This window comes from Ambystoma mexicanum, chromosome 6p (genome assembly GCF_040938575.1).
Source record: "Ambystoma mexicanum isolate Mex_15411 chromosome 6p, UKY_AmexF1_1, whole genome shotgun sequence".
Lineage (NCBI taxonomy): Eukaryota > Metazoa > Chordata > Amphibia > Caudata > Ambystomatidae > Ambystoma > Ambystoma mexicanum.
The window spans coordinates 268310447-268337681 of NC_090935.1; the positions used below are offsets into that span (position 1 = coordinate 268310447).

A 27235-nucleotide genomic window follows, 5' to 3' on the forward strand; every position below is an offset into this window, starting at 1 on the left:
TTAGGTGTAGAGGATAGTACTCCTGTTGCTCCTATTTTCAGTGTTGCAAGGTAGGTGTAGTATCCCACGCTCTCATGCTTATATTCTATTATAGAAGTGAATGTTAGCATGATGGTGGACGACCGTGGAGAGAAACAGATAGAGAGTGCCAAGTAGATTGTCCTGGTGAATAAAGCATCCAGTTCGACTAACTCCTGTCTCGCCCCAGTAATTTATCCATACAACATTGTCCACACCCTTCTTCTTCTCACCTCTCACCTTGCCAGGACCAACGCCCCATCAAATCCGTCCATCTTGCAAGGGCTGTACCTGGGCAGTCACCCAAGCCTCTTCCCACCGCAACCTCAGTGAGTACCGTATCATTACCCATACAATAGCATAAAGACTTTAATTCGGCCCGGGTAAAAGTAAAAAGTAAAAATGCCCACTTCCGGGGCAAACATACATAAAGACATTTGAGGTCACCATTCCCAAAGACTTACCACATAAGGAGAAAGACATGCCAGACAGAGACCTTGCCTTGCCATGTCCGCTCCACAAACCCCGCAAGATGTACAGATATATCAGGGGAGGGTAGCCTCATATACCAACATGGTTTCAACACACACTTTGATTCTTCAGCATGTGGAGCCCTCACCCTAATTTCTAGCACGTCCTGGCACTCTCCTCATCACTTGGCCAAGATGGAAGCAACACTTCCTAACTTACCTGGAAGCTTCTTTTGGGCACTTGTTCTCTGCTGCTAAAAGGGCAGTACTGCTGAACTGCATTCGGTCAGAAGCACAAGAAGTCAGTATGCACCTACCACATATACCAACACCAGCTGACGCTTCTCCCATAGTACTTAAATGACTTACCTAAAGTGAACACAGAAATGAAGAGGAATCTGTTTTACACACACCATAAAAAACCGGGTGAGAGCATTGAACAGTACATAGCTGCATTAAAACCATTCACTGCAAGTGTAAAGCTTTTTAACACAAAGACATCTCACGGTGCAGTCGAACCAACACTAGATGAAACTATTGTTTTAGTCAAAGGGATTGAGCAGTCCATGGTCTAGAGTGATACCGTAGGTAAAGACAAAGCACAGGTAGAAGTGTCTAACTGCTCCCAAATGCTTAATCCCGCTTCTGCAGTCAATACAGCGAGGAGACTAGAAAAAAAAAGGATTTCCCAGCAACACCAATAAAAGGGAAGCAGAAGAACAGACCTTAATGTGAGCAGCTCAACAAACCCTTGCTTAATATACAGTAGCACAAACCATAACTACAGGGCATGGGGAAAGAATCGTGCCACGTGTGCAGGCATGAATCATTTCGATCGAGCATGCCTGCAGCACAGGCATCCACAAGCACCCAGTGAGACAGCAGCACATGGGACCAACGTTGCAACGACTGGTAGGTTTGAGCAAGTGTCACTGGATGAAGATAAAATAACGAATCATCTATCGAAAATGGTACTTGCAATCGATGGACCAGAGGAAAATCCAGGTACTTCCAGACCCACCATAAGGGTATGAATACCTGGGGTACCCATCTCACTCATCACTGACTCAGTCTCACTATTTACAGTTATCTCCAAAGAACTATAGGCATAAGCATTACAACACAGTATGGGAAAGCTGGTGCCTATCAAGTTTGCACTCACAGCATATTCAGATAACTGCATCCAAATAATGGGTTAGATTGCAACTGAAATGTGCTGTAAGGAACACTCTATGTTAAGCATTGCATATGTGACAGAAAAGGGCCACCTGTTCTCAGTAGGAAGCATCAGGCTGCCGTTCACCTCACGCTGAAACTGGGTGAGGTATATCAAATCCTTTCACTTAATTGGACTGATTATTGAGGGTCACATGTGACAGACTCAAACATGACAGAATTGAGCAAATCACAAGTGTAAGGTACCCACAAAATTATTGACAAACTTGTCCAAAAATATCAAAATATATCCTACTGTTTCCACCAACACATTTGGTAAAATTAACTACTTTATGCACTGCTCAAAGATGGGGAGCAACTGATAAAACAACAAGTATGCAAAGTGCCTTTCCGATTGCAAGTTCAATTGAAACAGATCATTGAACTGCTAAAGGCCAATGTCATAATGTAGGAAGAAGGTACAGAATGGTTAGTGCCAATTGTACATGCTCGCAAATCTGATTAAGAAATAAGAGTATGCATGGACCTTCAAAGCCTTATAATGACATTAACTTTGATGTACATCCTCTGTCCAAAATATCAGAGATGGTCGGCAGGACCAAGTGAGCACTTTCTTTTACATGCTGGATATAGTCTGCTTACCATCCGGTTGAGCTCACAGAAGACTCAAGAGACTTGACACCATTCATATCTCCCTTGGTTCATATACATTCCTATGAATGCTTTTTGGGCTTGCTTCAGCTGTGGTTGTTTTTCAATAACTAATATGTTGGAAGCATTGTTAACTTCAAGGATGAACTGCTTACTTACTCTAACGCTAGAGAGAAATTCAGAGAAAATATGGACTTACTCTAAAGGTCACGAAATGTAAGGTGTTCTTAACCCAGGTAGAGTACCTCAGGCACACACTATCATCACAAGAAGTTAAGATTAAAGTGAAGCTAATGAAAGCAGTTTCTGAGGCACCAGCTCCTACCATGAAGGAGGAATTGGATCTTTTTTCAGCTTATGCAAATTCCATGCTAAATTTGCACAAAAGCTTACATCCATAGTGGAACCACTGAGATTTATAAGCATAAAGAGATCATTTTTGTTGGGGGTTGGGCGACAGCAGTGTGCTTTTGAGTGCATCAAACGTCATATAGTAGAAGCCCAAACACTGAAGCCTTTTGATACAAAGGACAGATTGCTCTGATGTGGCTGAAGGGATCTTATCAATTGATTATAGAACATATCCTGTGGTGGGTTGTAAGGTCAACTTGAGACCATTCATCCGTCCCAAAACCATTAACAAGAGACATCCTACCTCTAATGCAGTGGGGCCAACAGTAGGAGCTAACATTGAGGCAGAAGGCTTAGATGGAGTGGATTGACACATAGATGGAAACAATGTCCCCTTAGAAATTGGTAACCAGACTGTCAAGATGGTCTCATGGAACATAGCTGGGTGGGGAAGAACTTGGATGATTTAGACTGGTGCAAATTGATTTGAACCTATGGGGTACTTTGCCTCCTGGAAACCTGGGCTTTCGAAAATATCAACCTTCGGGGATACTAATTCTTCTGAATGAATGCTCGGAAAGGCCCCAGAGATAGACCTAGCAAAGGATTACTATTGTGGGTTAATGTTATTATTAACTGGGCTGTTGAAGTATACAATATAGGAATTAAGGATCTCCAATTCCTAACAGTAAAAATGCAAGGAGGCCAAGTGTTGCTCCTATGTAACGTATATAATAGGCCAAATAGAGATCATTCTCCCTGTATATTTGTCAAATTTCAAGAAATTGTTCATATGTGGGATTAAGGAATATTAGTAGCCAGAGATTCTTTACTCTAACATGAGCCATTGAGGACACTTGCGGAATCTGGGAAGAAGAAGATATTGCCTGCGACATAACAGAAGTAATATTGAATTACCCAACTAGAATGCATAGCAATGCTGTAGCTTTATCTCGCATTATATACAGGCTCAACTAGTGTTCATTTAATGGGTGCTTATGTTATGATCAATTGGCAAAATGCACATATTATGGCAATAATTCTTCTTCCAGGATCAATTGTATACTAATCTCTGCCCAAGACTGGAATTTGGTAAAAGGTTTTGAGATGCTTTACTGGCATGACAGCAATCATAAGCCTTTGTTGCTAATTATTAAATTCAGAGTTGGTAGCAGATAAAACTAACAGAGCTAGCCAATCCAAATGAGGGAGCATGGCCACTGTTTTATTAAATGGGCCAAACTCAAAGAATCATAGCAGACCAAAAATTTACCAAACCGCCTTGCACAAAATTATAATTCACGGGGAAGAATGGCAAGGGTAGACCATTGCTATCGGAATATGACTCCCTAGTAAATCCTGGGGCAACCCTCTTTACTTACGAAAAGCACGTGTAAAAAGCAAGCTCTGGAAAAGGTGACATGGTATCATATCAAATGTAGGTTTTTGAAAAACAATCTAGTATGTTTTCTCAACGATATCTCTATAATAGACAAAGCCCATTTGATTTAGGGAAATTATAAGGCCACCATTCCAAAGGAAAAAAAAAGAATTTGAAAGTGAGCAGTGGGATCAACTTCTCAGTGGTACTGAAAACAGGGACTCGATTACATTCTGGAAACTTGTTTCAGATAGGGAATTGGGGGTGGGGGCGGTGATCAGGCCCTGTAGTGCAGTATCCCCCCAGAAGTATGGCATGCACATTTTGAGTAATGTGGATAAAAACATCCCACCAAATTTGTCAATCATGGAAATGACTACTGGGGTGACTAACTTTTGTTTCACTTTGCAAGAAGTTGAAGTGGCTATATGATCCCAGAAAAAGGGGAAGGTTCCTGTGCCAACAATCTGGGCCCCAGTACTTGAACAACTTTTACGTGCGATAGTTAAGGATGGCACAGCACCTAGAATGCTGAAATTGTTTGAATATATATATATAAAGGGGGAGAGATTGTCCTGGGAATTACCACCCAATTTCTTTCCTGAATTTGTTCTGAAAAATCTTTACTATAGTAACTTTAAAGCATCTGCAGGACTGGGTGGATTCAGACATGATTTTAAGCAACTTTCAAGCAGGTTTTAGGGTGGGTACAAGTACTTTAGACCAAAGTTTTTGACTCCATCAGATCTTAAGAAAATGTGGAATTCTTTGCAAAATTAGAATTTACACTGTTTCTGTAGACTTACAGAGATCAATGGGGGTGTCTAGAAATGTTGTCGATAGGAAATCCCCACTCTATCTTTTACAGATATTGTATTCAGGAAACCAGGCCGTGATGCGGTGGAGTCTTGCAGGTGAGGTGGCCTATCCCTTTCTTGTTAGAAACAGGGAACGGCAGGGGTGCATACTCACACCCCTACTGTTTAACATTCATATTGATGAGCTGATTGAAGATCTGTTGCTAACTTGTCTGGACCCACCAGGAATAGGGAATGATAGATTCCCCATTCTTTTTTTTAGCAGACAATGCTGTTCTGTTGGCAACCTATCCGATAGGACTAAAGAGAACAGTTGATAATTTCATTAACACATTTAACTGGTTGAGTATAAAATTAACATAGGAAAAACGAAAGCCATACTCTTCAGACCGAAACATTCTAAATATTGTATTTTAAATGTGTACGCGGAGGGTTGTAAACTTGAGCAGGTTGACTTTTATGGCTATCTGGGTACTAGTTTCACAGACAATGGATCCTGGGCACCCAAATTAGACAAGGCCTGTATGACCCTCAATATGAATTGTGGGAGATAGGTCAATTATACTCCAGACATGGAGGTGGGGCCATCATCCCCACTCTTAAACTGTATCAACTACAGGCAAAAGCATCATCCACGTATTATGCTGACATTTAAGCATGAAAGAAGCCTTGCAACCGTGGACACATTCTTTTGGGAAAACACTGCTTCTTTTACCATTAAGCACCCATAATGTGCCAATACACATTGAATGTAATGTAAAGTATATTGGAGATAAGCTGGAGATGAGACCAGTGTTTTGTTGGATTAGATTGTGTGGAACCCCAACCTTGAATAAATATAGAGAAAGTATGAAGCATGTATTGGCACTAGATGGAGGAAGAGTATTCCCATGGTTTGCTCATGTTAAACAATGGCTGACCTTGTTGGACTTGAATGTTTTCTGGGACAAATTAACTCCTCATTGACAAACAAATCAAATTTGAAGTCAAACTAGCAGCATTAACCCGCTTAGAGCAAGGCTGGAAAATGAATGTCAAAGCAAGACCTAGGATCGCTTTATATGTTGAGCGAAGGTGATTCCAGCTACAAGGATTATTTAGATGTAATTCCACCGTAATATGCACAAGCCTTGTAGCTTGAATTTACCATATTTCTGTATCATCCTCAAGCCAATGGCTTTGCTGAGGGATGTAATAGTGTATTGGCTTTACCAATGCAATTATCCAATAGGAATAATCTTGAACCATCAATAGCTGTCCAATGCAGGCCTTTTTGCATATAGAACAACACCACACCCATGATAAAGGTCTCTCCCTTTGCTATTCTGATTGGCACAAACCCTGATACACTCCAGGTAGTGGTGGTTATGTAAGAAGGTGACAAATGATATGTCTGTTGTCAGAGATTTAGAAGTTGGATTCTGGAAGCACAAGAGCGAATGAGAATGCAGTTTCAATGGTTGCATGATACCCATCAACCACATATTAAAATAGGAGATTTGGTAAAAGTGAAATTGCCAGGTATTGCTCCAAAAGGTATGTCCAAGTATTCCTCGCCCCACAAGGTGGTTAAAGAACTTAAGAGAGCTGTGTGCACACCTGGTGGAAAAGTATGGAATGTGGAGTGCATGGTGCGTAACAACCTGAGAGTGCCACCACTGCTCCAGGAAATATAATTCTCGGTATGTTCTGTATGGAATGCAATGAGGAATTCACCTACAGGGTCTGGTTAGGACAAGGGTGTCAATGATTGTGGTGCCACCCTATGAGTTATCCATTCCAATGAAGGTCTTGAAGGAGAAGTGGCAAGTGAAAGAGAAAGGATGTAAGTAAAGAAACTCCTGTAAGATTCTGCCGGATTGAGAGACTGAGTGGCTGAGTGGTGTGTTAGTTCCTCTGTGAAATGCTTGGATAACTCCAGTTGGGTCTTTTAAGATGTTAGGTTTGTGTTTGTTTGCCATGTTGAGTGAATCAAGTTCACATGTTGTTGTATTATCCTTTGTTTTCTTCTTTATAATTTGTTAGTGGTATCTAGTATGCACATGCTGTCCACATGTTCCTTTAATAATAATTAGGTGGTTACTGAGTTCATGTAAAGCTTAGTTTTTGTTAAAGGTTTTATTGGAGGGAGTGGTCTAGTATCCCACACTCTTATGCTTGTGTTTTACTACAGAACCAAATGTTAGCATGTGGGCGGAGACCGCTGAGAGAGATGGATAGAGAGTGTTGAGCAGAAAGAAGAGTTTGAAGGGTCCCAGTGAATAAAGCATCCAGGTCAATTTACCTCTGTCTCACCCCAGTAACTTATCAAAATATCATTAGAGCTATGACACTCCAATTGTCATCATCTCGTTCTGTCTACAATTTTGCTTTGATTAAGAATTAAACCCTATCAGCTCTTGCTTTGCTCCACTTCTCTCTGGTTCTAGCGACAGAGAGAGGCAACACCCTTAATTCTCCCTTTTTCATATCCCTTTTGATATCTAGAGACCAAAAGCAGTTAGCCAAGGACATTGCTGGTTGGGGTGTAATAGTGTTCTCCCCTTTAGAAAAAGAAAGGGAGGCACATACTGCTACACTACAGACAAGTCACAGTTGGATAAAATGACTTTAGTTGAACATCTGAACTGTATATGAGTTGGATTCTTGGAATTATGGTGTAACCATAATCTAACATCTCTGTCAGATTAAAGAGCCCTGCTTACAACTATTCAATGTGAGTGAGATTTCCGTTTATCTTGGTGAGAAATGCTGCTTGTAACATGCACTGTGGAAACAGGTCAATTCAGCTGCTTTTTATATACTGTACACCACTTGAAACGTGCATTTTTTTAAAATGGGTGAGTGACCCATGCAGTTGGTTTCTATTTGCAATCAGTGCTATTCATCTTAATTGATGGAATGTGTTTCATTGAAGAACAAACTGCACATGTCTCAGATGCTGATACAATTGTGATTCTTCTTCACATGCCTTTAGGAACTGGACTAAACCGAACACATGTTGTCTTTCTATGTGTATGTCTCACTATAAAAAGGAGGTGCATTAGCATGTGCAGTGTCTTCATGAGAGTGTTCACGTGTCGTGAAAGTGTTTGGAAGAGATGCAGCATCCCTTGCCAGGCAGAAGCACAGTGATGTGTGTGTTCAAATACTGGTGGTCTCCAAAGTGCTGAAAGATTGACAGGCAAGCTCAATGAGGAAATAGATACTTTGTCATTTCAACCTCTTTCTAGCAGGAGTGTGGGGCAGGCTTGCCTGTCCTCAAGATGACAGTCGAAGATGCTCCTATTCAGCACTCAGACATCTGGTCTATGTTGCTGGACATGAGACCTGACTCTTCTTTAAAAATGCATGCATCATCAATGCCATGCACAGCTTCTGAAATTCCATCATTCCCCTGCAAGAGAAAGGGATAGTGAATCCTGAACTATTTTTGGAGGCACGCATTTTTGGGTAGAGGGTAGTCAGGCCAGTACACATTTGTCACATGACAAGACACTGCCTAAGAAACTGTTATGTATCTTTCAGCTTGCCAATGCTCCCTACATCAATCACTGCCACCCCGGTGTTGGGAGCCAGGCATTATGTTTACAAATAAACAATGTATAGGCTTATGAGATGAATGGACTAAGGTGAAATTCTAAATTACATCATATGTAAAATATAGCTAAATGCTTATTTATAATATAATTGCAGCTGCATTTCAATCTGTGGTAAGGCTGATATATGATATGATATGACATGATATGGCATTTATAACGCGCCTATACACAAATGTTTCAAGGCGCAACGAGCAAGGGAGGGGGAGCAGAGGAAAGAGAGACACCGATCCTACTAGACCAAGTGTCATTCAGATTGTGCAAGTACATGGGAAGGGGGAAAGTGCGAGGCGGTAGGAGGAGGGGACAGTGCAATACATAGAATATATGGGATATGGGATAACCCATAATATGGGATAATAGAATAAATAACAATAAGTAAAAGTATGGCCAGCAGGTGGCAAGTGCAAGGGTAAGTGCAGACATCAGGTGTCAAGTGCTGGTAGTGAGACTGTGGGGATACAGAAAACAGTCTTCAAGTGGGGGGGTTGCCAGGAAGGCAGTGCAGGTGTGCGACTGGTGGGGGACAGGACCTGGGCCCGAGATCAGAGGGTGCCAGGTAACCAGTGCAGTTTCAGTTTCAGCCGGGAAGTTAGCACAGGAGAGGAGAAGAAAAAGCAGAGGCAAAGAGAAAGGTTTTGAGGTGCTTCCGGAACTGGAGATGATTCTCCTCAAGTTTCAGGGGGGCAGGGAGGCTGTTCCAGAGGGAGGCCCCAGCCGAAGAAAGAGATCTACCACCAACTCGTTGCTTGGAGAAGCGACTGACCCTGAGGGATTTGTAGGCGGATGAGCAAAGAGCTCGAGAAGGAAGATTAGGAAGAGAGATTTGAAGGTTTTGACAGCAGTGATGCCTAAACTGTAGTCATTAAGTGTTTTGGAAGTTAATTTCTGCTTGGGTGAAGCCTTCCTCTTAAAAGTTATCAGCAGCGCAGACATAAAAAATAGCTGTAGCATAGAATAAAATAATTATAGGGAGGGCCCACAGTTGAGCAGCTAATATTTGCCGTTTGCTCTTTACGCGCTGTTATGCTTCATTTAAGCCATGATTGCAATTATTAATTTCAGTAATATGTTGCCTCCTGTCAACACTTGCTGACAGTCCGTGGGCGAAGGACCCCTGAGTTTCATCATATGCGCTATTTAGGGATAAACAGCTTCTAGTAAAAGGTTTAAATAATACTTTGTGCTAATTCACCCGGTGTTCCCAATCATAACAAGTAATCATTGGCAATGTAAACTGGAGGCTCGGTGTGAAGCTTTGCATGGAAATTGTATTTTTTTCTAACATTTCTACTTCAATGCATTCTAAAAAAAATGAAAGGATGGATACTGTCCGCTTTAGTGGGTAGCAAAATATTGTGGGAGTAGGTAGGTCTGATCAAAGGTCCCCCTAATAATCACCAACTATTCTTAGCTTACCCCACAAAATGTGGGCAACCTACTTATTTTAATGCAACACTCAGAGGGCACAAACATATTTCATTAACCTCCAACTGCACATATCACTCTCTATCTCATTATGGTACCTGTTCATTTGTTATATAACATAGTCAACCCCCACCCGGGATTCGATAGAGGCAGCACTCAGATATTTGTTTTATGAGTGCACACCCGGGATTCCTCCTTCATCTTAAGACCTGTTACTTTATTCCCACCCACCAAACCCCCAGGTTCTTATATTCCTCCTGCAGAGGATTGTTTGCTACCGCCCTGTCTATCTCAAGCCTGGTCTATTCATGAAAAGCATTAATAAACCAGGCATGCTGGTCTATTAAGTATGCTGGACCGGTCCTCAAGCATTTGATGATTAAACACAGAAGTCGAAAACCAATCACTTGCTGTGGCTTCTTTCATGGCTGGGCAGACCTACTGGAGACTTCATGTCTAGAGAGTGGACATGCAAGGTCTATTTGATTGATATTTTCGCATGACAACGTTTTTTGCATCTTGTACAAGTGTGCACCCAACATTGCCAAACAGAGACCCTGTCAATCGTGATTGATGTTTGTAGGGGATACACAAGAAGTGAACCAATAATTGATAGGTGACTAAAATGAAATATCTGCACAGATTACTCTGGAAAAGAGTACACGTTCAGGTGGCTTGCCATGATATCAAAAGGGCCTCCATCATTCCTTGAGAGGATTGTTTTGGCATGCTGTTCAACATGAAACAACTCTGGATTGCACCCCCTGCCCCTGTTGCATGATGTTGTATATGTTGGGTATTGATCTGAGTGGTGCTAGTGTCTTATGGTTAGTCGCATATGTATGGTCCTTTAGCGATGCAGGTATGGGATTGTACATCAGAGTGAAAATCCTAATTGTGTTCTCCTTTACCCTTTTAGTACCAAGTGCTACCCCTCAGAACATCTCCCTGGAAGTTGTTAACTCAAGGGTAAGTCAACCATACATTTGGGCATCTGTTTTTCTGAAGCATTTCAGCATCCATGGTTACGCGTTATGTGGTCCTTCAGATGTGTTGCATTACAACTGTCATGAGCCTTTCACCACTGACTATGCTGGCTAGGACATATGTGACTTGGTGTCCAACACATCTTGAGGGCCAACTTTTATATTTATCGTATAACAATGCAGATCATCGAGCTTATATCAATCAAAAAAACAATGACCCTGCCCAGGACAAACAAATGAACCCATTTTATATTACAGAATGTTCACTGCTGTCATGATGGAGCAAAGAACAATAACTGACATCATTGAAACAAGCCACAACTTTAACTATACATCAAACATGACCGAAAATAGAGTCATTTGAGTAAGAATGGATTGTGTTGGAACGAGGGAAATTCAAGCCAAGATATGAATTTAAAAAACAAAAAAACAAACATGATTTGCTTTATTATGGTACTGATTCACTTAATTTTTAAAATGTTTAAAGCACAACCAGGCTCTAACCTATCAACAACTGGTAGGCTCCTAAGAATAGCAGCCGACAACCAGCCAAGGTTCTCTTGTTCTGTTCTGCTCCATGAATGACAACTAAGTCACTGCCTACCTATCTAACAACGTCCCAAACTATTGGCCACTTATTAGCTTTGTGCTACAGCTGGCCAACTACTAAAGTGTTTCTTGCCTTCTGTAAGGAACATGTGGTGGGTACACAGTGCATCGCGAAACAATCATAGCACTCTTCCTATGTATTGGAATCCAGCATAGCTATGCACAGCAGCCATTATAACAGTGTGGTAAAGTGATGTTGATGAATACTTTTTTATTTAAATCAAGTAGTGGAGAACCTAAACTCTCACTACTGAGAATGATATGTAAAGGGGAGCTGTCATGACATATTGTATGTTGAATCTTTTAAGTAATATAACACAATCCTTTCCAATTAATAATTTCCTTCTTTCTTTCTTTCTTTCTTTCTTTCTTTCTTTCTTTCTTTCTTTCTTTCTTTCTTTCTTTCTTTCTTTCTTTCTTTCTTTCTTTCTTTCTTTCTTTCTTCCATTTCTACTTATTTCTTAGCTTACCCCACAAAATGTGGGCAACCTACTTATTTTGATGCAACACTCAGAGGGCACAAACATATTTCATTAACCTCCAACTGCACATATCACTCTCTATCTCATTATGGTACCTGTTCATTTGTTATATAACATAGTCAACCCCCACCCGGGATTCGATAGAGGCAGCATTGTGTTCTTTCTACCTGTTCCACTTTTATATTTAATTTAATAATTTAATTGTCTCTCTATTTCTATGTTTTTCTTACTTCATCCAGGTTCTTCTTCTGTTTGTTTCTCTCTTTAATAACATTTGGTGTTAGCACAGGGGAACACATTGCCCTGGTGTAAAATTGCAGTGCAAGAATCCCTTTGATGAACGAACATGACTAATAGCGAACACCAGGGGAGTTGCTAGGTCTGGAAGAGACCCGGGGCTAGGCTGATGTCGGAACTGTTGGGACTGGGGGCTAGCTAGTCTTTTGGCTGTAGCTCCTGAGATTCTATCCGGGGCTACAACCAAAAGATCAGGGGCTATAGCCCCCTTAGCCCCGCCCCCCCCCTAGCAACGCCCCTGGCGAACACCATTGCACTTACACAAATGCAACGTTTCTGTAATGTGACTCCTGGTGCAAGTTGCCTTAGTATTTAAAGCAAATTACATAACAGTAACAGATACTTTAAATGCAAAATATCAACTGGAAAGGGGTGTGTCAGGATGATATGAGTGTGTCAAGGTTTCTGTCACTAGAAGAGAATTGCACACCCACAAAGTATAACTTAGAAAGTATTCAAATGTTTTAAATAATCTGCAAAACCAATCTTCCGTTTCTTAACTGGTACCAAATTGTTTTTCGTGTAATGTGAAGAGAGGAGTGTGAAAAGTATAGTATTGTTTTACAAATTAGTCAAATGCCTGGAGAAACTAAAAAAAGTCTTATGGAAAGTTAGTTTGCTTTGTGAGTCCGACATATCTTTTCAATAGGTGAGTGCATGTTTTGTTTCCTCTAAAACTGCATTGGCACTCTTTCTTCAGGTACAGTTTGCTGTCTTGAGCATCACTAAAAGAGGTTTACATTTCTCTCATTGGTTTATCGGACCCCTTACACCGTATTTTTAGCTGGTGTTAGTTGTGCCTACATTCAGGGTGTAGGAGAATGAACGGGCAGCCTGGAAGATGCCAATAACCTTCAATTCCACATTGATTTCAAAGCACCAGCTTTGGAATGTGCACAATTTGTTGATTCATCTTTGAACTCCTACAAGGACAAGAAGGATCCACTGTTGCAATTAGTGACTACTTCAAAGTCCACTGCCATAGAAGTGAAGACAGAAGCCATTAAAGTAAGACGTGAGCTTTGTCCACTAACCGTCCATGGGAACAGAGCGGCTGTTGGTCCAATGGCCCGCTGCTGGCTGCACTGGAAAACAACTGTGTTCACCGTAGTGAAGGACCAGACAAGCACTCTGGAGTAATAGTGCTGGACAAATGGACTCACATTTTCAAGGAGCCCCTGGATGAACTCCAAGCGACCACAGAACCAGTGTCATTTCCCCCTGCACCCCCTCCATCTTCAAACCGACCCAATGCCAGTTTTGGCACCTTTGATGCTGTCAAAGCCGCTGTAAGGAAGCAAACATGATGATCCTTGACGTCAAAGCTCAACCGCCTCAGTGTCTTTAATTTAGCTTGACCCTGTGGCCAAAGCTCAGCCATATCCACAGCTGAGACCCACTAAGTTATTTACCCCCCCAAACCAAACACCACCTGGTCACCAGCTTCTTTATGTTTGAAGCCAATATCATTGCAGTACCTTGACTCAGTGTTGAGCTAGCCGAGCCTGCTTGCTGCCAAAGGCCAGAATTTGCCACCAACCAGACATCAACGCGCAAGCTACAGACACTGCTGAACAGGACTGCATCGTTAGACCCAGTTACAACAGCACACAGGCTTCTGGTTTGATGACAAAGACAAGAATAAAGGAACTGTGGGAAGGTCCTTTTCCACCAGGAGCCTTTTTCTTCCAAGAAATAATATTGAACAGTGGCATTGTTGACAATTGATGACTGCAACATCCCTGCTCATCTAGCCAGAATGCCCTTCTACAAATGTGTGCATTCTCTGTGTTTTCTTTTACAGGGGTGGGTATGTTCACTTTTCCGATCCGTTATTAGTCCTTTTTATAGTTTCACTAAAATTCTACATTTTTATGGAACATTGATTGGAGCATCTTTTATTTTAGACAATTGTAATTAATTGGTTTGAGCTGCTGTTGTTTTCACCTCACACCCCTCTGAGAGTACAGCCTTCCCTGGACCCCATTACCACACAAGTTGAAGGGAGTAGGCTTATGGGGCATTGTTTGTTTAGCCAGTTCAGCGATTGAACCCCCTTTTAGAGCAGTAGTCATTTCATCAAACCCCTCAAAAAAGGTCATGTGCACAACATTTCCCAAGAGAAGTCCAAAAGCCTTGCTAAACTGTGCACGCTTAAACATTATCCAAGTTCCCAAGCTATCACTGATCTCGTTCTGAGCGTCTTTTGCCCTCTGAAAATGGAACACCCCGACTCAAAGTGTGCAATAAAAGAAAATGTAGACTTTCGCCCTGTGTGAACACATCTGCTTTTTCAATTGGTGTCCCCAGTTGGAACCGTGTATTCCATCCAAATTCCTCTGTTGAATCAATAGCCATCATTGCAATCCACTATGACATTGGATGTCTTTTGATGTTTGGTGCTGCCTCGACGACGCCAAACTGTGTTATTCTCCACGATAATCCTTCAAAACATGTCCTAGAGTCCTGTAATAGTGGTACAAGTACATTGAGTGATTTACTCACAACGTTTGGAGGCTATACATTATTCTCTCTCTCTCTCTCTTGCTCTCTCTCAATAGTTGTCAATTTTGTCTCCTCAAAACTTGGTTTGAGACCCTCCACTCAACTGTTCTTAGATTACTTGGCAATTTTCTTCAGCTATGACACAGTCGGCATTCTCATTTATTGGGGATCCCTCTACCAGAGAGCTGGCAAACTCCTGTGCAGAGAGAGGTGGGAGCCTGAATCCAAGCTCTCTGCAATGAGGTGACCCGGGCTACAACAAATACGTTTCTCAGACAGTACACAGTGATCTTGGGTGGTTTGGCATCTCTCAACTTTGGCAAAATATTTCTGGCATCAGATTCCCACTTTCATTTGTGTGAACAAGCTGTTTTAAATACTTCTTTTTAGTATTTTGTCTCTGGCTGAATGATTTCTAGTATGTTACTTAGTACGTCTTCACGTAAGTATGAACTTTGAAGAAGTCAGACCAAGGAGGTAAGGTCCCAATTACTTGCTTGTAATCTTCTTTACTCCGGGTCCAGGGTTTCCTCATCACAATCCTCATGCCCTGCCTCCCACCTCTTGGTTCATTTGTGGGTAATAATATGGTGAGCTAATGGGAGCGAGATTGGGTGAATTATGACTCTAGGAGAAGGCTCTAGGAGAAGGTGGCACCTGGAAAAGAATAATCATAGAAGTGGGACTACAAGTGATGTCTAAGAGTCTTTCTTCTATCCCAGGTTGGACGCATAATGGGTAGATTCTGTCAGGAGGGGATTGTCTCACGTGAGTAAGGACTATAATGAGGAACCTCGTGACTCGGAGTGATGAAGATTACAGGTAAGTAATCTGGCTATCATCATGAAACTTTTCTAAATGAGACACATGCTGTCACTTGTCCTAACCATTACATGAATACAGTACAGAGTGTGTGCAATAGGGAAACATATGAAAGCAATCATACTCTTGCGTGTTTAAACTCTGACACGTGTACCTTATGCACGACTACATTGTAATTCTTTGTGAATCACCCAACTATTTGTTATGTATGACAAGTCGTAGGCATACATTCTGCATGTCATAATTTATACGCCTAAATCCTTGCTTCATTGCTTTGAGTCGGTTACACTGTGAATTCACAATGTGAAAATAATAGGGAGCTGAGCTGATATGGCACCTAACATTGTCAAACATACGACATGCAGATTATGCACAGGCTGTTTAACACACTACGGGCCTAATTCACAGAAGCGTTTGATAATGGCAAAACATCATAGGAAAACGCTCTGTGAATCAGGGCCTTTACCTCTGCATCAAATGCAAAGTAGCAACAATGAGTCGGTCAGCTGCGGTGAGCGACTTCTGGGGAAGTGCAAGGTTGACGCTGGTTCAGACAGTCTAACCTAGGCACTGGATATTGTTTTCACTGCCTTGAAAGTTGAAAAACCAGAGAACATTATTATCGTTGTTTACTATGCTCGCAGAATGGTCCTTATATTCAATGCCTTATGCCTATCAATTTTCTTTCTGAACATAAGAATGGCTTAGCTGTTCCATGGTTTATTGTTAGAACTAGTATGCCCAGTAGTTGAGTTGTGATCCTGTCTTATATATACGCACATGCTATGCAGTTCCCTGTGGATTTTCGTATAAAACAACTGGGGCCTGATTTACACATTGTTTTTCAATGGGATTGCACCATTCTAAAACACTTTAGTAAATCATGACCATATTGTCATTATACAATAATCATAGTCCTCCGGAAAAAAATAATGTCAACCAATATGTATGCATGCTGTACCCTCACAGAGCTCTCTAGTACACAATGTTTCTGCCATGTACTCATAAGGGCCGGCCACTTATGATAACTCCCATGATGTAGTTTAAATGAGGCAAAATCTTGCATCTGGTGCTTTAAACCATGTCCAAAAATAGTCCAATTAGGGTATTTAAATCCATTGTTACAGAAGGGCCTTTTTTCTATAGTACATCCTTGGAGGGTGAAAATTGCTCCTGTCAGAAGGTCGATTTACACCAACTTTCACTGCGTCAAGTAGCGGTCACAGGGACTGTATTTTCTGACAAGTGTAAACGTGACCTTACCCTAATTGTACAGAGTTGAAAATTAAAATGACTTTAATAAAAAGGCATATATATATATATATATATGGAAAGGGAAAAATGTAGTTGCAGGGATGTCAAGGTGACCAATAAATTGTAAAAAAAAAAAAAACATTGAAATTCAAGGAAAACTCTTTAGTTGAAGGTACTTTAAGGTGAGAAATGAATGCAACAAAATCCCTGAAATTCAGCTAAAGCCACCTTAACTTTGCACCCCTCTTGTGTAGAACTGACAGTAGCACAGTTTAAACAAAATAATGTGGATGTCTTGTGTTTTCTTAGTGTGCTATGAGATATTTAATACTAAGAAAACACACAACATTCATGACTGTGGACTGTCTCCCATCTGTGCACTAATCAGGACTGAACCTGCTTAGCTTCAAAGCGAGGAAGGGGTCGACCCTCTGAGGCAATGTTGCTCTAACTGGACTTGTAACTTGTGGTCATGTATCAGGAAGCATGGCCTGAGGGGTTCGGTGCCTTCCTTGTTTTGCAGCTAAGGAGGGTCAGTCTCAGTAGTCCTTATACCTGTGCTAATTGGGAAAAACTGTGGACAAAAATGCTTCCCTACCCTCAAGCCCTCCCCAAGTACCCCCTCATCTGTGCCAGCTCCCCTCACTCACCAGTAGGCATTCTCGCCACCTCTGCCCTCTCTAAATTCCCCCCACAATACACTGTGCTTCTGTCATGTAGTTGCTCTCAGCTGTTTTTTGGTGGTCTCAGCTGCAGCGAGGTTACAGAAAAGCTTTGTGTTGCAAACTCAGTTGGACTCCCTCCAACTCCAAAATTTCCATTGGTGTCCTCTTGCCTCCCCCTACCTCTAGCCCGACAACATTTTCATGTTTTTGGACCTGCAAATGGCTTTTTTCTGTGTTTCATTTTCCGATATCCTCGGCTAAAGCTGCAGCCATCTCTCGCATCAAGAGAAAAAAACAATGGCGTCTGTTTCATTTATAAACAGCCAATTTCTTGGCAATTTACCTGAGATATACCTATCTATTTTGGAGAAGGGGGCACCACCTTTTCCATCAAATATTTCAAAAACTACTGGATGGAACAATCCCAAATCCCAAAAAGGAATCAAGTCAACGCTTCATGCCCAAGCTGTTTTACACCTGGTGCAAATCCGTGCCGTGGGTTGGGCTGTGCGGTGTTGCAACAAAGTTTGTCTATGGGAAAATTAATGAACATTGTTTCTTTTTGTTTCTTTGTGTCATTTTCTTAATAGCATTTTTATTTTTATAATGAATAATTTCCCAATTTGCAGTTTTGGGAAGGAGGGGCGTACCTAGTTGTCCTCAGAATTTCGACAAAATCTGTCTCATTAGTCAAAAGTTATTAGCAATTCATTTGTTTTTGTTTCCTATGGGAATCTGACTCACCTTAACTATAGGGCAGCAACTGCTGCCCTATAATATATATGTATATTATTATTGTTATTATTATTAATATTATGGTATTTCATGAGCGCGGACCTATCTTCGGGACACAATGGAGTGCTTTGCAGAAGTATACAACAGTACAGATGCATAACAGAGCGCTTTACAGAGGTAAGAACATACCAGATATACTGTGGGGATAAGATACAAAGAGGCACTGTAGAGAGGTCAGGTGATACAAGGGTTGACATGATGCAGGGCCTAGGTGTTGAGGAGGAGAGACTCCTTGAGTTATTTTCTGAATTGTAGGAGCATGGAGGCTAATCTGATACTGATGGGGACGAGATCCCATAGTCTTGGAGCTTAGACAAGGCTTGTATTCTGGTCCATTCTTTTTGCAGCAGCGGATTTCAAGTTTGCATGTGTCCTAGCTTCTGGTGGTGCGCTGTCCTCCGGGGATTGTGAATTTCTCTACGAGGTAGCTTGGTGACTTGAGGCCGACTGCCCTGATGCAGCAAGACTTGAAGGTGATTTGCGCGTGCAGTAGGAGCCAGTGAAGGTGGATGAGGGCATTTGCATTTCATGAGCCTCAAAATGCTGCCACTTTTTCTCAATGTCGCATAGTTACCAGAACACTCTAGGGGTTGAGCAACACTTAAACTTTATTTTAATTAGCTATTTAAATAATAGAGCACTTAAGCTATTCTGCATTATTGTTCCAGTTTTCATTAAAACATTAGATTCATCACATTTGCATTTTGATTGAGCCCCTGTACATTATCATATTATCGTCTTGCATATGAAAGTTCCATAAAATCTTCTGACAATATTGATTTCACTGATTTGCTGGTTGTATAACTATTCTCATTTGTCACGGCTAATTATCAACCTTCACCACACGAATCCTGCTAATTCATCCTCCATGGCTAATTTGCTGTAGGAAAGTGCTCTTTCCAACTGCAACTGTTGGTTGATGTTTTTTTTTTCTTCCCATTTCTTTTTATTGATTACTCAGAGATTAGGGTTAGACATGTGTAATAATTTGTGCATAGGTATCAATGAGAAAAATGAGTGTGATATTTCCCCCTGTGTCTTGAGGCCAATTCTTTAAGGTGGAAAAGATGGCTTCACTAGTTTTAAATTTAACAGTGATATTTCAGTTGTACTGTAGCTTATTTTCTCATTTCAATGTTGTTGCTTTTGTTTAACTGTTGTTTATGTAAAAAACATTCTTGTCTGTTACGCATTGGATCATTGTCTTTATTGCGTGGGTCTAATTTTCGCAGATGTGGATTGTGCAGTGGATGTGCTGCAATCCCCCAGCTCATCTCATGCTGCTCCTACTGCTCCGGATGGGCCCTGCCAACTCTTGCCATCTTTCCCACCTGTCAACTACCCTCCCCCATCCCGGCAAATCATTTTGGACCTCCTCAGGAGTTGGGTGTTATCCCGGTGGTAAATCCGTCGATATACCGGCCAATGCAATTACTTTTACTGCCACTTGATCCGGCAGTATTACCGCAGGATCACCAGTGATGCTGGAGGTGCAAGTCCCCATTTTTTATTTAGTCCATAGTACTCAATGGCATAATTCTGGTGCAATTACCACAGCGGTAATTGTGCTGCGGTATTTGCACCACAAAATGGTGGGAAGTCAGCACATTCACCTCCAGCTTAGCTTATAGCTGGATGTGAATCCTCTGACTTTCCCCCAAACCCGTGGTTGGGCAGTGTGGAAATGCAGTGGTAATGCTGTTACCACCGCATTCTTACTGCACTGGACAACTTCTGATGAGGGCCAATGTCTTTTATTTACTTTTGTATGCCTCATCCCCATTGCCACTCTTTCAAGCCGCACCAGTGTGGCCATCTTAAATCCATAGTAGGGGAGCACCGTTGGCCACATTTTGAAATCCAGGGATTTTCCTTTCATGGGCTCACTGCTTTGAAACATGTCTCCTTTTTAAAAGTGGGAAAGATAAGCTATGTCTGAGGACGGTGAGGGTTACGGTCATAGCAGGGAGTCAGAAACCTAGCGCATCCCGCAATCTCCTCCGAGTCCAGGTTCATTGATGAGGCTTTTTTCCATCTGCTTGATACTTTCCAAGTCTTGTCATGTTAAGGTCTTTTGTGTTGAGGATGATCCTCTTCTGTATTCACTCACTTCTGAGACTGTAAGGCAAAGCGACGGCACATCTGAGGGGTGTTTGAGTATACCCACCTTACAGAGTTATGGAATCCAAGAAGCGCCTGCCATCAGAAAGAAAGTACATCAAGAACAAGAATATTGTGGACATTTTGCATGTCCCCATGTAATCAGGACATACTGCGTCCCCTTGCTCTTCTCTCCTCTTTTACAACTCCTTATCAAGATAATCTTTACTGCTCCCGGTTATCATTGCTCTTTCACCCTCTCTCTATCTCTCTGTCTCCTCTCTCCCACCCCCAACTCGTCTTTCTCTCTCTCTCTGTCACTTCTCCCTCTCGTTCCTTGCTCTCAAACACACATTAACAACAAACACAAAGAAATGGTGTACACAATGTACAGCAAGGGTGAAGTAACAGTGCCTTAGGTAAACAGGGATTGTCTGCATGACAATTCCCATTTGTGGGATAGCATACCATTTCTTGGCGTTAGCAGCACAACAAAGGACACGCTTGCTCATCTGTGATTAATTTCACTGAAACTGACCATTATGTTATGGTAAATGATGTCCCCGGTACTTGTTTAGCATACATTTACCATCAGTGTTGCTTTATAGTGCTTTGCTGAGCCCAGTGAGCCTCACTGAACCCTTTAAATCCAGTATAGTATACATGTATGATTGAATGGACGCTGAAGTTGAGTGTGTACTATGTTGGATTGTATCACTGTGTCTTGGGTGATGATCCAAAATGTCCAATCCACGTTGGCACTGCACATCATTTCACTGTGACTAATCTTTCAACATGCAGCAGAAATTAGTATGTGGCAAATTGAACGAGCGAATGAAAGCAAACATAAACTCCATGCCCAGTTGCATTTGTGCTGTAGTGTGGTATGCCCTAAAATGGACAGCAACAAGATGTCATGGAAGTCATGCATGACTTGTAGACAGGTTCAATTGTTCAGTATGCAGTGAAGAAGAGGTGCCCCTCCAGAAATGTAAAGACACCATGCTTGCTTGTGCATAGATGCTGAACTGAAGTTGCATTTGGGCAGGTATCAGTCAGCTTTGGCTATACAAATATTGGTCATGGACCATTCCGTTTTAATTAATTATTTTTATCAATGTGATACAGTTTAAATATAAACTTTACACATAAAAATAAACCATATTGTATGAATAAAATAAAAGAAAAATACAAAGAAGAAGAATTGCATTAGTAATTACATTAATAAGTAATTTGTCTAAAATAAGTTCACATTTCGTATAGTAACAATTAAATTCCATTTTTGCCAGGTGAGGCCAGCACCTTAAAGATTATTTAGGAACACACAGTGAAACATATCTAGTGCTCTGGAGATGAGGTCTTTGGTACGATGCTAGAACCAGGATTGTGCTATTAGTTTCAACCAACTAAATGTAGGTGAGCTGTAATACCAGAGTTTGGTGGGCTCATTGTGGGAAACAGAGGAAAGGAATGATTTTCCTCGTTTTCTTTTTATGGTTTATGGAGGACACTTTGGCCACTGATTTTATTTGTGTTTGGAAGGTTTATTCATCAGCCATGACGTTGCTGTAAGATTCAAAGTTCAACGGTACCTCTAAAGGGAGTTCATTATACATGTTCTATTTCCATGAATGACCTAATGGCTTTTGCCTGAGTACTGCATACTTGCAGCCTTGTTTGTGTTTTGACTCTATGAAGTGCGATCCGGGTGCCCCAAAGGAATATGTGCATAAAATGCAGGAGGCAATGTCTGCTATTTTCTATAGATGCTGCTCCTGGTATTCCCTGTACACAATCCAGTACCAGATTCAAAAACTATGCTTTGCTCATCTGAGAATGAATGTGAAATGTATATTGCCATATATGGTAATGGCGTTTGACTGCTGAGCAAAGACTGCAGAGCTAGAGCCGGGTCTAACAGACACTTCAATGGTGCCACGATTCTTCAATTGAACAAACATCTGAACAAAAGCCCACAAAGAGAAATGGTTGAGGGAATCCCCGTTTTTTTGTGCTCCCTAACTCTTTCTATACAGATTTTCTGCCTCCATACTTTATCCAAACACTGATGTTGAACTTAGTAAGAGTCCTTCTGGAAATATGAATCTGGTTTAAAGTGGACCATTGGAAGCAATGCCTGATTCTATCCTGCCAAAGCCGATCTTGCAAGGAGGGTCTGCCAGTGTCGGCAGAGACAGGACTCCTCACACAGCAGAAATAACTGAAGACTGGAGCGCCCTTCTCACTTTCCAGTGGCCGTACCTATGACACAAGATGTGCTTCAAGTTTGCTGTCTTTATCCTTACATAAGTAAATATCAGTGGTTAGATGTGTAGAGAGCAGCACTTGACATTGTGTGGCACACACCCCATCATTCAGTACATCTTTATTTTGAAGGTTAATATACATCATAAAATTAATAACAAAATACAATGTAAAACAAACAATAATTCACAGAAATTGCACTAAAAGCTCATGCAAAGAATTAAAAATGGCACAACATTAATTCATTACACTGGGAGCACTGATGATTTAATAATAGAGCTCCCTCATGGAGCGAATATACAGCATAGGCATCCCTGTTATCCGGTAGTTCTTTGCACCACCTATTCTTCTACAGCTGATATTTCTTAACGATGGGATCAGATGCCTTGCTCTTAACGGATGTGAAAGACGGCAAAAGAACAAAAAGTGTATAAGATCACCCAGTGATCTACCACCACATGGGCAAAGTGCACCCAAATGATGACCATTTTCATTGATAGATCTACTCTGTACTGTAGGTATCAATAGCCAATTGGCTAAACAACATGCATCGCTTATGTAGACTAGAGAACCATTGCACATAGTAAGCTTTAGTCAAATGGCATTCAAGTGTAAAACATTGAGAGACTGACATTTTTTTTTAACTCAGCGCAATGGCGTAAATTCCTTCTTTGCTCCATAAACCTGGAACAATCTAATCTGCTATCTATTTTTGATACATTGGTAAAGGGCGTTAAGAATTAAAGACCTAGGGAGATGAATTCGTTTTTTCTAGGTAATTTAGCCACAAAATGTTTGTGAGAATGTCCAACATTAACAGTCCTTAATAAAGTGATGTGTCAGGGATAACTTTGTGTTTGACCGAAGTCTAATCCAGAAAAAATAATGGTTTATTACTAATAAAATCGTCTAAGCCAACTTTGTGATGTAGTAAATATGACGGGACACATATTCCTACTCCAAAAACACTACATAAAAGGGAGTTCTCTTTAGTTTGCATTGATACGCATGGGAGTGCCCCCATAATTCAGTGCCATAAGCACAGATTACAGTTGATCTGGCTTGGTAAATGTGGCACAGTAGTGCGAAACAAGGCTCAAGGATACAATGCCAGTAAGAGATATAGTGATACCAGACATCAGACGAGAGCAAGAGGAAAAGAAGGCAAGAGGTGAAATGGTCAACAAGAAGGAGATATACGTAATTGAGCCAAGCAAGTCAACACCAGGAAGACTCTTTGGGAAGTTGGAATACAAGAGGATTTGGGCATTTGTTTGGGAAATCAAAACTAAATTGGGGAAAAATTTACATAATATGTCTCTAGGAGACTTGGCTATCTAAAACCCCAATATTATAAGGATATACAATGTATTCAAACAAAGCTATAAAAGGCCCTAAAGGAATACCTTTGCCCGGGCTTCTGATTGCTATAAAAATCCAAACCCGTACATTCAAATTGTAAATATTAGGATGGAGGGTTTAAAGCATAACTCATTTGTATGGACTACTTTGTTTAATTTGTATTGAAATAATGAGGCCAATGGCCAGGAGGATTTTCAATCCACGGTCTTGAGTTTTATAGACAAGGTACTGGAATAATGGATGAATGCTTTGATAATAGTATGTGGCGATTTCAACATACACTGCTTTGACCATTGCAATGAGTTAACATGTGAAGGTCGTATTGAATTATCAAGTGCTGAGAAGAGAGGGCTGAACTGGTGTAAAGAATTAAGATCTAGAAACATTCACATGCTAAATGGCCAAGTAACGGGTGATAAAACCACCAAAACCAACCTGGAAGAGGAACAGGGAAAAATAGGTACTAGACTACATATTTGTTACCAAAAATAGATTATCAGCTTCCAGGCCCTCGTGATTATTGACACAAACCAGAGGGATCATAAAATCCTAAAATTGACATTTAATATCTGCTTTGGTATGGACAGCGAGAAATACCCTCCAGGTGTCCAGGTAAGGGAGAGTGGCAATAGGTTGTCGAGCTAGAGTAGGTTTGGAATACACTGTCCTATTGACAAATCTTATTGTACCGAGGAAAACAGGTTTAAAAAATGCCTTTTCCCATGCACAGGCATATAAGGGGGAAGTGGCAATGGTTTCCTTGTGTTCTTGTTTGTGTGCTTTATGTTTGGAGATGTACACGAGTAAAAAAAAGGCTTTAGTCTAAATTAATTATGATGTTGAATTGCATTGGATGTATAAAGGTAAAACAATGTTTTTTCTTTTAAACCAAATGCCAATAAAAATAATAAAAAAATAAAACATGTGGCACCCACATTCAGTGATGGTGCTGCTGGAATGCTGGGTGGCAAGATGTTTCCTGTAGTCCTGTAATGCTAAATAAGCCAGCTCTGCACTCTTTACTATAACTTGTTAAACTTGAATCAATACACCTTGTCCACTGGAGGCAAAAACATGTGTATGTATTTGATCATTGAATATTAAACCTTTCCCAAACTTTCTTTATAATCATAGTGGATGCAAAATTACAAAAATCTACAAATACATACAAAGTCATATCATTATCTTTACATATATAATTAAGGAAAAAGGAAAACACAATTCATTTGTACATACGTTAATAAAAAAATGAATCAATTTCTGTTGTATCGAAATTGCTTTGTACACATTTCAGTGCAGCAATTAATAAATGGGTATAGGAACTGCTTAGGATACAGAACCAAAGATATTTGTAAGCAGACCGTGTAGGAAAATATAAAAATGGCCGAAAGAACTAATGCTAAATGTAGTGAAACACAAACATTCAGTAAATACATGCTCCAGCTATTCTACAATGTGTTTTACTCTGCAGAATCTACACTCTCACTAGTTTTTACCCAACTTTAAGCACATTCCCAGAATCTCGCTAGTAGGAATGAGATTTAGGCATAGTCAATGAAAGTTTACTGGGTCTAATCTGTTGGGGAATTTAATTAAGTAGAGAGGGGAGGGTATTAAGAGCTTGCTCCATTAAGGTGTAATTTCAATGTACGATTTACAGGATTCAATTCATCCTCCAAAGTTTACATTTCGAAAATAGCAGATTTAGTAAAAGTTGTTTACAGACAGGTTTCAAGAACCTCCGAAGTTTGCCTACAATACACTATCTGCTTGTTCATGATCTGACATGAGGAATTACTCCCACATTTGTAGAGTTTCCCATAAAGTGACTCTGATGTTGGTGCCAGAATATTGGCAGATCTGGACAATATTTTCCATGTAATTATAGCACTTAATGAAAGTAGTCATTGCTGTATGCAAATTATTGGTGTGGGGAGAATTACATATTAATTTATCTTACAGACAATATCATCAATCCCTCTTGTAAACTACATACATAATTTCTGCTGTTTCCAATTGACATATGACTGGTCTTTTGTGCTGCATCACTCAAATGGAAGTGGAACCAGGTTGATTTTACAGACACACTGCGTGCACACACAAAATAAATTGCATTTGGTATGTGTTTATTTCCCAAAAAGGTAGCCTGACACGTGTTTCAAGCACTTGCTCTTCTACTAAGGCTATGTTACATGCAAAATAGGCCAGTATATGGAATTACAGATTAATGTATTATACATGAAAACGACCCAAACAACAAAGCAAAAAGAAAGTGGCAAGTCATCATACAATTGCACATCAGGCATATGAGATCAAAAGCAATCATATTAAACACAAAGAAGCAATCAAATACATAAAAAGGTAATTCGATTGCCAAATAAATTGTGCCAGTGCATATGGAGCCAATAAGAACAAAAAACAATTCAAGAGATGGCAAATAGATTAGCACATGGAAGAAGGAATGGGGGTAGAGAGAAACAAAAATAACAAAAAATATACGTTAACATGTTTCATCTGGGTTGGCCATCCAGTTAGTTAATATATTTCCGAAAGGTTGAAGTAATTTACCTGAGTAGTGGGAAGTTTGTATTAATAACACTAAACAAGACAAGAAATTGGAAGGGAAAAAGAATGTGTGAAAATTAATAGCTCAGTTGAGGACATGGTAATTGGAGAAAACAAGAAATGTTTAACTTACCAATATGTGTGGTAAGCAAAAAAAAATAGAAGCATCATTGGCTCCACTGTAAAAATAGCATAACATACACCATGTTAATGGTGAATTGTATAATTACACAGATTTGACAGAAGTGAAAAGGCACAAGCCTGCATACCTTAAGATGCAGTTGCAAGGTCAATTGAAAGCGTAATCGCGTGAAACTTCAGATGCAGTGGTGAGTGGAGATACACATGGAACAGCGAGCCAGGTCACGGACAGGAAGGGAGAGAAGCAGACAGAACAACATAATTAGTGATTGAGCGGCGGTGCGCGTCTGGCCACAGATTGGATGTACGCATAGCCCCTCTGTCAGGTTAGGGGTCTATGCGAAGTAGCTGGTTTTACCAGCGTCTCGGCTGCAACAGTGAACAGGAGCCAGGCGTGCGCGGCTCCTGCGAGTAATTAAATGCGTAGCCCGACTGCTGATTGACGGCGCGGGTGGTAAAAAAAGGACGCCATCTTGAGTGAGGACTGGTTACTGA

General features: G+C 40.8%; 1 protein-coding gene across 5 annotated transcripts in view; it reads left to right on the forward strand.

The window, feature by feature from the left end:
* The window catches only part of DCC (DCC netrin 1 receptor), a 1439988-nt gene that overhangs the window by 1158634 nt on the left and 254119 nt on the right, over positions 1 to 27235 (forward strand). For all 5 annotated transcript variants that reach the window (XM_069626983.1, XM_069626984.1, XM_069626982.1 and 2 more), the window contains exon 12: positions 10812 to 10861. In XM_069626983.1, coding sequence (XP_069483084.1) covers positions 10812 to 10861 — 50 coding nt within the window. The remainder of the gene's footprint in view (positions 1 to 10811; positions 10862 to 27235) is intronic.